Source organism: Dendropsophus ebraccatus, chromosome 4 (genome assembly GCF_027789765.1).
Source record: "Dendropsophus ebraccatus isolate aDenEbr1 chromosome 4, aDenEbr1.pat, whole genome shotgun sequence".
NCBI classification, from domain to species: domain Eukaryota; kingdom Metazoa; phylum Chordata; class Amphibia; order Anura; family Hylidae; genus Dendropsophus; species Dendropsophus ebraccatus.
In genome coordinates, this window is record NC_091457.1 from 17644360 (window position 1) to 17660111 (window position 15752).

General features: G+C 42.1%; 1 protein-coding gene and 1 non-coding gene across 5 annotated transcripts in view; both read right to left on the bottom strand.

Annotated features, from left to right (window-relative positions):
- Positions 1-1482: 1482 nt before the first annotated feature.
- PPFIA1 (PTPRF interacting protein alpha 1) overlaps positions 1483-15752 on the bottom strand; it is a 65227-nt gene continuing 50957 nt past the window's right edge. The window contains exons 22-30 of one of the 4 annotated variants that reach the window (XM_069965204.1): positions 14763-14825; positions 13620-13646; positions 10827-11002; positions 9833-9930; positions 7787-7962; positions 7631-7699; positions 5710-5875; positions 4289-4359; positions 1483-3081 (exon numbers count right to left, since the gene is read on the bottom strand). In XM_069965204.1, the coding sequence (XP_069821305.1) occupies positions 4301-4359; positions 5710-5875; positions 7631-7699; positions 7787-7962; positions 9833-9930; positions 10827-11002; positions 13620-13646; positions 14763-14825 (834 nt within the window). In that variant the 3' untranslated portion in view covers positions 1483-3081; positions 4289-4300. The remainder of the gene's footprint in view (positions 3082-4288; positions 4360-5709; positions 5876-7630; positions 7700-7786; positions 7963-9832; positions 9931-10826; positions 11003-13619; positions 13647-14762; positions 14826-15752) is intronic. The other 3 variants (XM_069965202.1, XM_069965200.1, XM_069965203.1) reach the window with 3 other exon arrangements.
- On the bottom strand, positions 15176-15334 carry LOC138790433 (small nucleolar RNA SNORA49). The gene has a single exon (XR_011363089.1). It is a non-coding gene; the product is annotated as a small nucleolar RNA SNORA49 (small nucleolar RNA).

Genomic DNA, 15752 nt, shown 5'->3' on the forward strand with positions numbered 1-15752 from the left:
GGATAGAGGTACCCGACTGTATCTCATCTTGTATCCAGGATAGAGGTACCCGACTGTATCTCATCTTGTATCCAGGATAGAGGTACCCAACTGTATCTCATCTTATATCCAAGCTAAAGGTTCCCAACTGTATCTCATGTTGTATCCAAGCTACAGGTGCCCTACCATATCTCATCTTGTATCCAGGATAGAGGTATCCAACTGTATTTCATCTTGTATCCAGGATAGAGGTATCCAACTGTATCTCATCTTGTATCCAGGATAGAGGTACCCAACCATATCTCATCTTGTATCCAGGATAGAGGTGCCCAACCGTATCTCATCTTGTATCCAGGATAGAGGTGCCCAACTGTATCTCATCTTGTATCCAGGATAGAGGTGCCCAACCATATCTCACCTTGTATCCAGGATAGAGGTACCCAACCATATCTCATCTTGTATCCAGGATAGAGGTGCCCAACCATATCTCACCTTGTATCCAGGATAGAGGTATCCAACTGTATCTCATCTTGTATCCAGGATAGAGGTACCCAACCATATCTTACCTTGTATGCAGGCGGTTGATTGTACTGTGAAATAAACTTTCCGGATTATCAGATTGTTTCCTGCCTCACACACTGTATACTCAGGTTTATTTCTTCTCTTTGGAACCTTTTACACAGTTCGATTATCGGGCAATAAATCATTAAATCATACTAATTTAAGCAATAATCTTCTGTTGTAAAAGCAGACATCTGTCTCTCCCCTCCTCTGGCCGCTGCTGTATCTTCAGGCCGCCGCCTCCTCCAGAGTGATTGACAGCCAGAGGAGGCGGGGCCTGATGATACCAACCTGGAGAGCAGGATGCTGGATCACAAGCAGCGCAGATGGTAAGTATACATTGCTGCTTGTGATCTAAAAGCTGACAGCACAGATAGATACATATCCTCTATATCCTATACACATCCTCCATGTACAGTATATCCTATATACATATCCTCCATGTACAGTATATCCCATATACACATCCTCCATGTACAGTATATCCCATATACACATCCCCCATGTACAGTATATCCTATATACACATCCTCCATGTACAGTATATCCTATATACACATCCTCCATGTACAGTATATCCCATATACACATCCTATATTCTATATACATATCCTATATATACAGTATATCCTATATACACACACATCCTATATGTACAGTATATCCTATATACACATCCTCCATTTACAGTATATCCTATATACACATCCTATATGTACAGTATATCCTATATACACATCCTATATGTACAGTATATCCCTATATACATCCTATATGTACAGTATATCCCTATATACATATCTGTGCTGTCAGTTTCCATGGCCATATGAACGATACAAGGATCAATAATTTAGCCTGGCCACTCGATTTGTCATGCCATGTAAAGTCTCATCTGAGGCCAACAAATCTCTTAATGTGAAAAGGACCATATAGAGGCAGAGGTTTTCACAACATATTTATTGGCAGTGGAAAATGCTTCAGTATTTTATTGAAAGAAAGCAATAAATAATACTGTGATAAAAATAGTCCAAAAAGTCCATAGACTGTACATATATTGTTACATAATCAGAAAGTACACAAACAGGATTAGAAAACAAACAAAAAAAAAAACAACAAAAAAAATGTAACAAGGAATCCAAATTTATACATGAAAAAAAAAAAAAAAAAGAGTAAAAGTTTAAACAAGACGACAGTTTATATAACGTCAACTGCAATAAATAATACAACGTGATCTCAAACAGAACTGATTCCAAGAGGGTTTTTTTTTAACATGTTTTTCTTCGAACATTAAATCCAAGGAGGGGGGGGGGGTTAAAAATAAACAAGATCAGGATCCAGACTAGGGGGCGACATCCGCTCTTGCGTGACGTTAGTGTTAGTATGAAACAAGAGTGCGGACAACCTTAGGATCAGTGCAAAAAGTCCAAGTGAGCCGCTCCAATACACTTGATGTGCTCGAGCTCCTACATGTCGCCGTCCAGCCCTGGCCCTGATCCTTTCCTTCAGGAAGAAGACAATGAAGAAGATAAGGCCTTTAGTATAAAACAGGCTGTGCCAACCTACAGGAGAGTTTTACTTGGTCCTTACAGGCTCCCTGGACTGCTACAAAGCCCCACCTTATAATATATAGTGTCCATAGGGCAGGCCAGGCCAGAGAACATGGTATCTCCTTAAAGTGATTGTGAGTTTTGGGAAAAAAAGATAAAAATTAGCCTGCTTTAATGCTAGAAACAGCGCCCCTCTAGCCATCCGTTTATGTCTGGTATTACAGACTGCAATACACGGTCATAGAGTGGCGCCGATTTAGTATAGAAGTTGACCATTTTTTCCTAAAAATTCCGATTTTTTTTTTTGCTGTTATGGCTTTTTCTGATATCACAAGACATAAAAATATAACAATAAAACCGTTAAACCAAAGTATGACAAGAAAGAGAGATAAAACAAAGATGTACACGACCCCCCTTTAAAAAAGTCTGACCAGGAGAAATAGGAAGTAGACTGAGTAAATCATTCTAAGGATTGTGGAAGGCCGGGGACACTTCACAATCTTGTACCAGTAAATTAGCATATAGAATTTCTCCATGTTCTAAGACTGTACAAATACGATAAAAAAAGAAAACAAAAAAAAAAAATGACACAAAACGAGAAAACAAAAAAAACTTTGCTGTCATTATGAAATATACCCATAAATTACAATACTAGAATCATTTACAAAGCCCCCTGGTGATTAGCGGGGACCTGCGCGGAGTTACAGTACATTCAGTAAGGGGGGAAGGTGACAAATAGGAGGAGACATGGAAAAGGGACGACGGAAAATCCTCTGCTGGGAGGGAACAGAAAAGAGGACAAAACGGTTAAAGTTTCTAAAATATTTCTCCTATCTATAATTTTTCCTCGCTAATTTTTAAAAACTCTGTATTAAAATATCTCAAAAGTGTCTGAACAGCTTGATTTGTACGGAGAAGTCGGCCAGGTCTGGAAATGTGGAATCAAGATGGATTCAGATGTTGCATATTCATCTATAGAAGTAATGAGGGTAAACTGCGGGGAAGAGAAGAAGAAAAAAAAAATAAAAGATGAGAAACCGGTAGGAAGCAAACAAGAACACAAATTACTGTGTAAATATTTAATTTTTTAAAATGCAAATAGTCTTGATTAAAACGATTCTATTTTGTGTCTCCATGGTTACAGACTACAAACTCCATTTTGTAGTCTGAGCCCTGTAATGTTCAACTCCTTTGCATATGACCCCTCTTCTTCTAAAAGATCCTTTCAGGCTGGGTTCACACTACGTTTTTGCAATCAGTTTATTTTGTAAGTTTTAGAAAAATAAAACAGATGGAAAAAACGAATGCAATTGTGTGCATACGTTTTGATCGGTTGATCTGTTTTTTTTTTTTTTTTTTTTAATGAAAGTCAATAGAAAAATGGATGCACACAATGCATGTTTTTTTTACAAAAAAAGAGCTTGCAAAAACGTAGTGTAAACGCAGCCATAGACGGACAGATATTCCGCTGTCCACCACCACAAACAAGTGACAACCAGCGAAAACACTTGCAAGGCATGATCAATCGTGCGGCCATTTAAGGGCCAAATTACACAGAGATTTGTCTGACGGATTTTTTAAGCCAAAGCCAGGAAAGAATTTGAAAAGAGGAAAAATCTCAGTTTTTCTTTTATGACCAGTTCTCCGTTTATTGTCTGTTCCTGGGTTTGGCTAAAATAAATCTTTCAGATATCTGTGTTTAATAGGGCCATAAATCCTCCACTCCCCCTCCCACCCAGTACAGGGAGCTCTTAAACCAAAGCAATGCTCTTAAACAAAGTTATAATTTTGAAAAACTGTGCGCTCTTCTTGCAAAACGCTCTTAATCCAAGTTACTCTTAAACCAAGGTACTGCTGTATTTGTATAGAATCAGATGTTTAGAGCTCTGGGATTATATTTGGTTGTGTGCAAATGTAAATAGCATGTACAGCCGCTACTGAATGTACAAAAGTACAGCCGCTACTGAATGTATGGCGGCATGCGTAGTAAGCAGTGAAGAGACTGCAGCACTCACACAGGAGCGGCAGCCCCATGCGGCAGTGGACTGGCGGGAGTTGGAGCCCCCACTAATCAGAAGTTGAGGCTCGGCCATCACTAACCCAGGCGCCAAGGCCTATAATAGACACTCAAAAGAAAAGAGCGGCAGATGCGTTGTACAGTGAATATTTGGGGGAGTCCCCCTAGCGGGGCGATCACTTACCGACAGATAACGTTAGCAGGAATATGTCCTTATTGTGGCTGAATCCAGTCTTTGTATTCCAGACACATTGCCTATTAATAACCATAAGAGACGTGCAAAAAACACAACATGCAGTTAGTCTTATGTTACTTGTGTAAGACACACTCATACAGTAACACAAGGTAACAGGACAGGCGCACCCTCCCAACAACTAGGGGGCGCTCCAACCACTCAGTGTCATAATCAGGTTAACCTGTTATGAAGCAGTATTGTGGGGGGAGGGGCTTATTATGTACATATTACGGCCAGTTATACATTGGGGCAATAAACCTGTCTGAATAAGGTCTTATAGTATTTCATCCTTTCACAGCGCAGCCACCATTTGTCCCAGGCTCCAGTTCCAATAAACATGAAAAGCTATAGCCAGCCAGGCATTATCTATGCAGAGTGCACGGACCAAACATTGTCTCAATTTACGTCTTTTGAAAAATCTCAAGTCTTTCAGTACTTATCAGCTGCTGTATATCATAGACATAGATATGTAGGACTTACAGCAGCTCATAAGTACAGGAAGATTACTTGAAATTTTTTATTAGAACTAAATTACAAATCTTTGGCAGTTTATGGCACCAAGTGATTTGAAAGTTATTTTTTTTTCCGCTGCAGTTGCCCTTTAACTACTAACTCTCTTGACTATCAGCATAGAAATTAGAGAAGGTCATGATGACACCTGTATATCTTATGATCCTTCCCCAGATCAATGCTCCCCAACCCATGGATTTCCAGCTGGTGTAAAATTAGTTATCAGGACATGTTAGGAGTTGTAGTTTTCCAAAAACTGGAGAGTCATAGGTTAGTATATTGCTTATATCAGATGCTGTGCAGCTTTTATGAGAGGACACAACCTGTAGCAATGACTGGTGTCTTTGTTACTCTATACCATGGGTCTCCAAACTGCGGCCCTCCAGCTGTTGCAAAACTACATTTCCCATCATGCCTGGACAGCCAAATCCAAAGCTTTAGCTGTCCAGGCATGATGGGAGTTGTAGTTTTGCAACAGCTGGAGGGCCACAGTTTGGAGACCCATGCGCTATACATAGGTTGTGCTGGTGCTCATGAATATCCAGGGCTACTGGGCTCATGCACATAATGGAGAGGACTACTTATTGTCCATGTTTTTCAGGAGATCTCTGGATCAGCTGCACAGAACAATGTAAGTGATACATCATTCTGTTCAGCTTCTCTGTCACTAGTTTATGCCACCCTGAGATAGGACGCCATAACACTACTGACACTTTTTGGCCTTCCAGTTCCATCATCCTTTTTGATTTGAGGTTAAATACACATGGAACAGGTTAAGGAACATGGCAAATTGTTATGGAAACTCCATGCACCAGCCGCACACATTCCACCATGCTCGCCAATCCATAGATTGCTCCTACCATCCATCTGCATTTTCTTTGGCTGCATAGAAGGTGAAGACATTGAGGAGTTGACTCTGAAGTTGGCGGGTAGTGTCTCCGCAGAGCCAGCGCTTAGTCCTCGCACATCCTTTGGTCGGAATTTCTTTCTCCATGACGGGGCCCGTCTAAAGCTTTTATCATCATCCTGTAAAATTGGAAGTGGAGAGCTGACATTAAAGGGGAACTCTGCTGAAATTTTTATAATTTCCTCAGAAAGTTATATAGATTCTTGAATTTACTTCTACTTAAAAATATCAAGTCTTCCAGTACTTATCAGTTGCGGTATGCCCTGCAGGAAGTGGTATATTCTTTCCAGTCTGACACAGTGCTCTCTGCTGCCACCTCTGTCCATGTCAAGAACTGTCCAGAGCAGGAGAGGTTTTCTATGGGGATTTGCTGCTGCTCTAGACAGTTCCTGACATGGACAGAGGTGGCAGCAGAGAGCACTGTGTCAGACTGGAAAGAATACATCACTTCCTGCAGTCCCGCTGGGACCCCGCTCTGAACGGCGCTGACCCCGGCTGACATGTGCAGCTGGGCAGTGCCTCTATTAGCCGGCGCGGCAACGGGGCAAACCTGACAGCTGCACTTAGAGGCTTTCCTCCGCGCATCCCTGGTGTCTAGTGGGACGGATCTCATCGCGGGGGGGGGGGGGGGGAGATCCGTTCTTCGGAAAGACGCTGATCCCGGCTCGGCAATAGATTGCTATGACCGATCTCATCGATCTTTGCTGTGTATATACACAGCATTGATCTCTATGAGAGATCAGTGCTGTCTATATACAAGTCCCCCAGGGGGACTTCTAGTTAAAGTAAAAAAAAAAAAAAAAAAAGTAAATTATTTTTTTTTATTAATAAAAAGCCCCCTCCCCTATTAAAAGTCCAAATCCCCCCCTTTTCCCATTTTATAAATATAAATAAATAAATAAACAAATAAACAAACATTCTGCCCCGATGAGTCCACCTTATCGTGGTGAGGCAGTTTACGCTGTTTGCAAATAGTAACCAAGAGACTCATTATTTTTGTGGGAATTTTTTGGGCAGTTGGGGGGGGGGGGCTGCTTTTAATTATTTTCATGTCTATGGTGGGTCTGTATCTTGCTGTTGCGGTGAGCTGTTGCATTTTTCTGTGTTTTTGTGTGTTTGCAATTTCAGCTATGGCAACGTGCTCCTGCCTAGTGTGAACAATGTTCTAGGAGAGCTGACCAATTTTTTCCTTTTTTATCTATAAACAAGCATATTTGGTATGGCCGCGTGCGTAATTGCCCGAACTATTAATCACATTCCTGATCTCGCGTGGTAAACAGCGTCAGCGCAAAAAAATTCCAAAGTGCAAAATTGCGCATTTTTGGTCGCATCAAATCCAGAAAAAATGTCATAAAAAGTGATCAAAAAGTCGCATATGCGCAATCAAGGTACCGATAGAAAGATCACATCATGGCGCAAAAAAATGACACCTGACACAGCCCCATAGACCAAAGGATAAAAGCGCTATAAGCCTGGGAATAGAGCCATTTTAAGGAACGTATATTTGTTAACAATGGTTTGAAATTTTTACAGGCCATCACATAATATAAAAGTTATACATGTTACATATCGTTGTAATCGTAACAACTTGAGGAACATGCATAACAAGTCAGTTTTACCATAGGGCGAACGGCGTAAATGCAAAACTCCCCGAAATCAAAACAAATTCCTTTTTTTTTTTTTCAATTTGGGACATTAAACCACCAGCATGTCTTTATGGGACATTATGCCTACAGGAAGCCTGTGAATGTGTATGTGAAGCCACTTGTGGTTAGGATATGTCACAGGTAGTCAGGGGTCCAACAAAGGTAGGTTTGAGGTCCCTGCATGGTGCCCCCCCCCCCCACCCGCCATTAATATAGGGAATAACATACGTCATCAAATCTTCTCTCTGTTCCTCGTATGAGAAGGTTGTTGAATTCCCGCTCCAACACTGAACGTGCCTGAAATAAGAACAGATGTCATATTCACAAGGCCCTTACGTGGTCGCTGCGCCTCTATATAGGCAGCCGCTATACAATCCCTCTTACCTGTGTGTTCTGAGTGGGAATCTGTAGCAGCAAAGCCAACGTGTTGTGATCGAACGTCTCATCTAAGGCAATCAGAGCGCCGTGAACGCCACTTTCTACAAGGTTATTTGCATATTCTTTAAGCCCAATGGATAAGACCCAGTTGATGACCCGTTCGTTGCTCCAAACGAGGACATCTGGAAGAGGAGGAGAGATGTGACACTGGGGGCCGGATGTCAGAGGGAGCTTTGCTTTCTGGCTAACGCTGTAATGGACAGCAGGTTTGCAGCAGTTGAGCCATACTGTATAGCAATGCAAGGTATGTAAAGGCTGGTGATATAGTAAATCATTTATATAAGCAGTGACAGATTCTCCGCACGCCTACACAATGCTCAGGGTGGGAAGAATACATGAGGATACATATATGTAGGGCACAATTTTTAGAATTTTTTTCCTGTAATTTCAAAAGCATTCATTATACTACCATATAGTGCCTAAATATCCCGCTATACTGTATCCAGATACTGCCATATAGTGGCTAAATTTCTTGCTATACTGTATCCAGATACTGCCATATAGTGCCTAAATATCCTGCTATACTGTATCCAGATACTGCCATATAGTGCCTAAATATCCTGCTATACTGTATCCAGATACTGCCATACAGTGCCTAAATATCCTGCTATACTGTATCTAGATACTGCCATATAGTGCCTAAATATCCTGTTATACTGTATCCAAAGACTGCCATACAGTGCCTAACCATCCTGCTATACTGTATCCAGATGCTGCTATATAGTGCCTAACCATTCTGCTATACTGTATCCAGATACTGCCATATAGTGCCTAACCATCCTGCTATACTGTATCCAGATACTGCCAGTGTCTAAATATCCTGTTATACTGTATCCATATATTTCCACATATTGCCTAAACACCCTTCTATACAGTATCCAAGTACGATCATATAGCGCCTTACATCCCACTATAATGTGTATATATATATATATATATATATATATATATATATATTACCATATAGTGCCTAAACACCCTTCTATACTGTATCCAAATACTACGAGTTAACACCTAAATATCTTGCTATACAGTATCCATGCACTACCAAATGACACATAAGCCTACTATACAGTATTGAAATATTACCATATAGTGCCTAACCATCCTGCTATACTGTATCCAGATACTGCCATATAGTGCCTAAATATCATGCTATACTGTATCCAAATACTGCCATATAGTGCCTAAACACCCTCCTATACTGTATCCAAATACTACCAGTTAGCACCTAAATATTCTGCTATACAGTATCCATGCACTACCAAATGGCACCTAACAAGCCTGCTATACAGTATTCAAATACCACTATATAGTGCCTAAATACCCTCCAATACAGTATCCAAATACTACCATATAGTGCCTAAATACCCTCCTATACAGTATCCAAATACTACCATATAGTGCCTAAATACCCTCCTTCTATACAGTATCTAAATACTACCATATAGTGCCTAAATACCCTCCTTCTATACAGTATCTAAATACTAACATATAGTGCCTAAATACCGTCCTATACAGTATCCAAATAATACCATCAAATACTAACACTGCTATATAAACACCTTCTATATGGTATGCACAGTGGTGACACATCTCAATAATGCTCCTATACGGTGTCCACATAGCACTGCCCTATACTACCACCACCCAAAGCCTAAGTAATACCAGGGAACTCCGGGGCACCTAAGCATCGGCCTCCATACTGTATATGTACTGTATAACTATATACTGTATGACTATAGTACTGCCATTCAGTTTCTGAATAATACTGCCATACTACCAAAGATTCCAACTTTGTGGGTCAGGTATGAATGTTGGTTGTGGACTGTCGTCTGCCGTCCCTACAACCAGTCCTGCGTATTTCTCACCAAATAACTGAAGGAATGACTGGAGATTCAAGCCCCTCCGATCCCTTGCCGTAGCGGTACCTCTTGGTGGGAAGGCAAGTACAAAACTTCCCAAATTCCCCGTTGGGGGCGTCTCACCCACCTGTAATCTCATTCTGACTTTCCTCCCGCCTCCTCTCCAGCTCCTTCCGGTCGTAGTTCAGCCGCCGTAAGCACATGATGCCGCACTGGAAGCTGTTCCTGGGTGTAGAAAAATGGAAAATTTGGTTATTTTGGCATTAAAGGACAACTCCGGCCAAAAGTATTTTTTTAATATGTTATTACTTATGGAAAGTTAGACAAATTCCTAATGTACATTAATTATGGGAAATGCACATATAGGGCTATTTCCCTTAATTTAGTAGATCATGGGGTGTTTAAATTCTCTCAAAAACCGTGATGTCACGAATCAGATGTAATTCCAATGGAGTGTCCAGCAGGGGGTGCAGTGTATATTTTAAAGTCTATGGACTGTATTGAAGTTAATGGCAGATGTAATGTAAAAACTACCCTTTATTGATAGACTACGTTCATGGAATAATTTGGGGAGCAAGGACACTGGGGGGGGGGGGGGTGTTTGGTGATGGGGATTTCCCTGGTACTACTCCTCCCATCGTCTGCTCATACTATGAGCAGAGGATGGGAGGAGTAGCAGCGTCTATCTGTCCCACTGCACCAACCAGGGAGGGAGGGAGGAGGTAGATGCACCGGCACTTGCTCGGTACTCTCCATTTGAGGAGCAAGTTGTTCTCCAAATTATTCCATAAACATAGTCCATTAATAAAGGGTAGTTTTTACATTACATTACATCTTCCATTGACTTCAATAAAGACCATAGATTTCTACATATAGTGCGCCCCCTGCTGGACGCTCCATAGGAATTGCACCTGATTCGTGACGTCACAGTTTGAGAGAATTTGAACACTCCATGATCTACCAAATTAAGGGAAATAGTCCTATATGTACATTTCCCATAATTAATGTACATTAGGAATTTGTCTAACTTTCCATAAGTAATAACATTAAAAAATACTTTAGGCGGAACTCCTTTAAGTAATTTGCCGAAACATGTGTTTTTGGTGTCTGGTGAATCTTACCTATGGAAACTGTCCACCATCTTTAACTGGCCGCGGAGATCCTTCTTTGTTAAATGGTCCAGCATCCTGGCATCGACAAGGCACTCCATGAAGTAACTGCGATACTGCGGCAAGCCCAGGCTGGGCAGCCACTCGTTCCCGATCCACTCGTGGTTCATGTCCCCGTAGGCTAACGTCTAGGAGGACAGGGAGGAGTTAGGAAAGGAAATCGCCTCACTTATAGTGTGTGATCATTGTGATAGGCCGATCGGGGCAATGGAAGATCAGCGAGTGATTATGTGCCTCAGATAGAGCTCCACCACGACATGGCGCCACCAGCAAGACCGCCGCATGACCATGACCACGGGCTACTTGCATACAGTCCAACAAGGACAGACATTGCCAGCAGTGATGGCGGCTGTCGTCATAGAGCACTAGCCCAATGATTCCTTGGATGTAAGAAACTACAAATCAAGCTTTTTATGGATATATTCTCCTCCGTGCTGTATGTAAAGTCTCACATGTTTTGTATGTTTTATACAGGGGTCCTCTTAAAGGGGCTCGACAGGTAAAGAATGCTATCCCAACAGGAGATCTCTCTAAACTAAGGGCCCTAATAAACTCTCTGGGAAAAAAAAACCACTCTGTGATGTGATCAGCCGGCCGTCAGCTGCACATCCTCTCTTACACAGGCAGATGTGTCGCTGACAGCCGATGATTTCCCAAACAGAGCCTTAGGGCCCTATTCCACCGGACAATTATCGTTCAGATTATCGTTAAATCGTTCGAAGCTAAACGATCATCGTTCGGTTGAAATGCAGTTAACAATTAACGACCGAACGAGAAATCGTTGATCGCTTTATAAGACCTGGAAAGATTATCGTTCCATGGAAATGAGTGAACGTTTTCAGGTCTTTCGCAATAGCGGTCGTTTGAGATCGTTAATCGTTAACGATTATGCAAACGATAATCGTCTGGTGGAATAGGGCCCTTAGCAATGGTAAAACAGGGTTGTACGGGAGTAACAAAAGATGGCGGCTTTTCTCCAAAAAGAGCACCACCCCTGTTGACAGGCTGTGTGTGGTACTGCAGCTGGGCAGAGAAATAAATTGGGCCAAGCTCCGGTACTATGTACAACTTATGGACAAGGGTGGCGGTAGTTGTGGAAGCAGTCATCTTTTCCTACTCCTGGACAACCCGTGAGCCTAAACTGCTTGACTAGAATGTGTTGGTTTTGCCTGTAAGCTTCCTCTACTGGGCGCTGAGGATAAAGGTATGTCTCTTACCTTTATCCTCTGTGTAATTTCCATGCAGTTTGTAGTTTAATTCTCCAACTAGTATGGCCGTTTGCAGCTCTGAAGGCAGGGCTACCATCTCAGAGCACCAATCTGACCCCGGCTGGCCCGCTCCATCTAATTGATATCAGTGGAGTGGGTCGGCCAGAGGTGGATCAGTGCTCTGGTAGCCCTGCCCTCAGATCTCCAAACAGCCTTACTAGAAGAGGTATTAACTACAAACTGCAAGGAAACAGAAGGTAAGATTGCCTTTAAAGGGCTTATCCAGGATTGAAAAAAAACATGGCCGCTTTCTTCAGGAAACAGCAACTTTCTTGTCTCCAATTTGGGTGTAGTTTTGCAATTAAGCCTGCTTCACTTTAATGGAAGAGTTGTAAACCCAAACGGCAGACAAGAGAAGAGCTGTTTCTGGGCGAAAGCGGCCATTCCCTTTAACATTTACATGTTTTTTTTTTTTTTGTTACTAAACGTTTAGTCTAGTTCCCCTACATAGGTTATCCAGGATTTGCTTTCTTCCAAACACAGCTCCACCTCAGGTTGTGTGTGTTATTACAATTTAACTTCACCGTCTATCTACAGTGTCACCTATTGGGGAATTTTTTTATGTAAAGGGGCACTCTGTTAAAATGTTTTCTCTTTCAAATCAACTGGCAATTTGCAATGTACTTCTATTTAAAAATCTCAAGTCTTCCAGTACTTATTAGCTGCTGCATGTCCTGCAGGAAGTGGTGTATTCTTCCCAATCTGACACAGTGCTCTCTGTCCATGTCAGGAATTCTGTCCAAAACAGTATCAAATCCCCATAGAAAACCTCTCCTGCTCTCGACAGTTCCTGACATGGACAGAGGCGGCAGCAGAGAGCACTGTGTCAGACTGGAAAGAAAAGATCACTTCCTGCGGGACATACAGCAGCTGATAAGTACCGGAAGACCTGAGATTTTTTAAATAGAAGTAATATACACATCTGTATTACTTTCTGTTACCGGTTGATTGCTTGAGTATCCCTTTAATATTTGACGATCGCATCAGCTATAGTGTCCCAGGCACGGTGTAGAGTTTGGGTAGTGATTAGAGATGAGTGAACCTCGAGCGTTCGGCACATGATTAGCGGTGGCTGCTGAAGTTGGATAAAGCCCTAAGGCTATGTGGAAATCATGGATATAGTCATTGGCTGTATCCATGTTTTCCAGACAACCTTAGAGCTTTATCCAACTTCAGCAGCCCCAGCTAAACAAATACCGAACGTTCAGGTTTGGATGGACTCGAGCATGCTCCAGGTTCGCTCATCTCTAGTAGTGATGCTTATGTCATCAGGAGGGTGGATAGATGTGCGCGGTTGTATACCGTAAGCTTTATGGATCATTATCAATCTGTTATCACATCAAATGCATTTCAACCAGGAAGTTAATCAAAACCGGAGGAATTAAAAGGAATTTACTACTACGTGAAGCTCGCTAAGTATCAGATAGGAAAGAGCGAAAAGAAAGAAAAAAAGGTGTATTAGTGAAAAAGCTCAAACCTGAGCCCAGCTCCCCTCCTCATCGTCCTGGGGTTACATGTGGGGTTAGGAAAGCAAAAGAACACAGAAAGTTAGTCGGCCGGATGAATGAGGTTACCAGTCACTCCATGCAGCACACAGGATGCACATGCAATATGGAAACACATAGAAACGCTCAGGAACCTCGGGGGCGGGGAAGCCCAGTAACCCACCTTATACTACTGTGTTGGAAGATGGGGCATGTACTGTTAGAGCAATGCTTTCCAACCTCTGGCAAAACTACAACTCCCAGCATGCCCTGACAGCCTGCGGCTTGTAGTTTTGCCACAGGTTAGAGACCACATAATTAGAGGTTCTCTGGTTTCTACTAATTTCTCAGGATAACCCTTTCAGTGCCCGGCAGAGGGGAAGGCAACAGTAGTGCTGCCTCGGTCAGGCACATCAAAGGTTAAAGTGTCACTGTCGTGTGTGTGTGTTTTTTTTTCTGCAGAAATCAATAGTACAGGAGATTTTGAGAAACTTTGTAATTGAGTTTATTAGCTGAAAAATGCATTTTTATCATGAAAAAGCAGTTTGAAGCTCTCCCCCCTGTCTTCATTGTTCTCTATGGAGAGGGGAGGGGAGGGGTGGAGGGAGATGAGGTACCAAAACCGGACAACAAAGAGTTAATTTACAGCTACATCACCGGGCTATCTCCTCTGACAGTTAGCACTGACCTCTCTTACACACAGGTCCCGCTGTGTAATCCATTGTTCTCTGCTAGCGACTAATCTCCCCCCTCCCCTCTCCATAGAACAGACAGGGTCCGACTGATGTAAAAGAGTCGAGATTTCCTGATAATGAGCAGAGGATGAGAGAGAGGAGGGGGGGGGGGTGCTGGGGAAAGTCTTTTTGAATGCAGATAATGGCATATTCGCCTAATAAACCCAATTACAAAGTTTCTTCAAATCGACTGTAATATTGATTTCTGAAAAAATAAAAAATTAAACGACAGTGACTCTTTAAAATAAAAATCCCAAACCTAAAAAAACTAAAACAAGAAACATCCGAGCGTCTACAAATCCACTGGTGGTAATGACTACTACAGAGGAGGTTGTGAGAGGCATCCGGGGAGGAGGAGGAGGATGATGCTACACAGACAAGCAGTGGTGCGGTAGGACTAACCGTTTGCGGAGAGGCGGTAAGAGTCTCCATCTCTTCGTGAGTAACCCAGACATTTCCCGTGGACTAATACAAGCACATCCAGTGAGAGGGAAGCAGTAACAGAGAGGGAAGGTGGCACAATATATAAGCAACAGGTACATGGTGGAGCAGGAGAAGAGCAAACGCTAAGAGAGTGTCTAAGAAGGCATTAAGGGTCATACAGGAGAACAGCCGGAAATGTGACCCGCCAGGAGCCCACCACCTCAAAACCCCAGCTAAAGAGATATATACAGTGGAAAATACAGTCAGACACTCGAGGAGAAACTTTAAAGGGGTACTCTGGCAAAAATCTTTTTCTTTCAAATCAACTGGTTTCAGAAAGTTATATAGATTTGTAATTTTAATTCTATTCAAAATTCTCCAGTCTTCCAGTACTTATCAGCTGCTGTATGTCCTGCAGGAAGTGGTGTATTCTTTCCAGGCTGACACAGTGCTCTCTGCTGCCACCTCTGTCCATGTCAGGAACTGTCAGAAATTTCCCATTAAAAAAAATCTTTCCGGCTCTGGACAGTTCCTGACATGGACAGAGGTGGCAGCAGAGAGCACTGTGTCAGACTGGAAAGAATGCACCACTTCCTGCAGGACATACAGCAGCTGATAAGTACTGGAAGATCTGAGATTTTTATATAGAAGTAAATTACAAATCTATATAACTTTCGCTGGATAATCCCTTTAAGGCCACATTCACACAATATTTATCTATGAACACTGTTTGACATGTCCGTTGTTGGCAGTTTCAGACAACAGACGCTGTTTTACATGTTCATCTGACTAATACTGCATTATTGGCTGGATGAACATTATTTTTAAATCCTTGAAATCCGGCCGCAGTATAGGTGTGCCTGGAAATTAATTAACCATTGATTTATAGTAATACTACGACCAATATGACAGCCAGAAAGTCGATTATTAGCGGCCAATTTTTCCGAGCGGCCAGAAATAACTGACGTG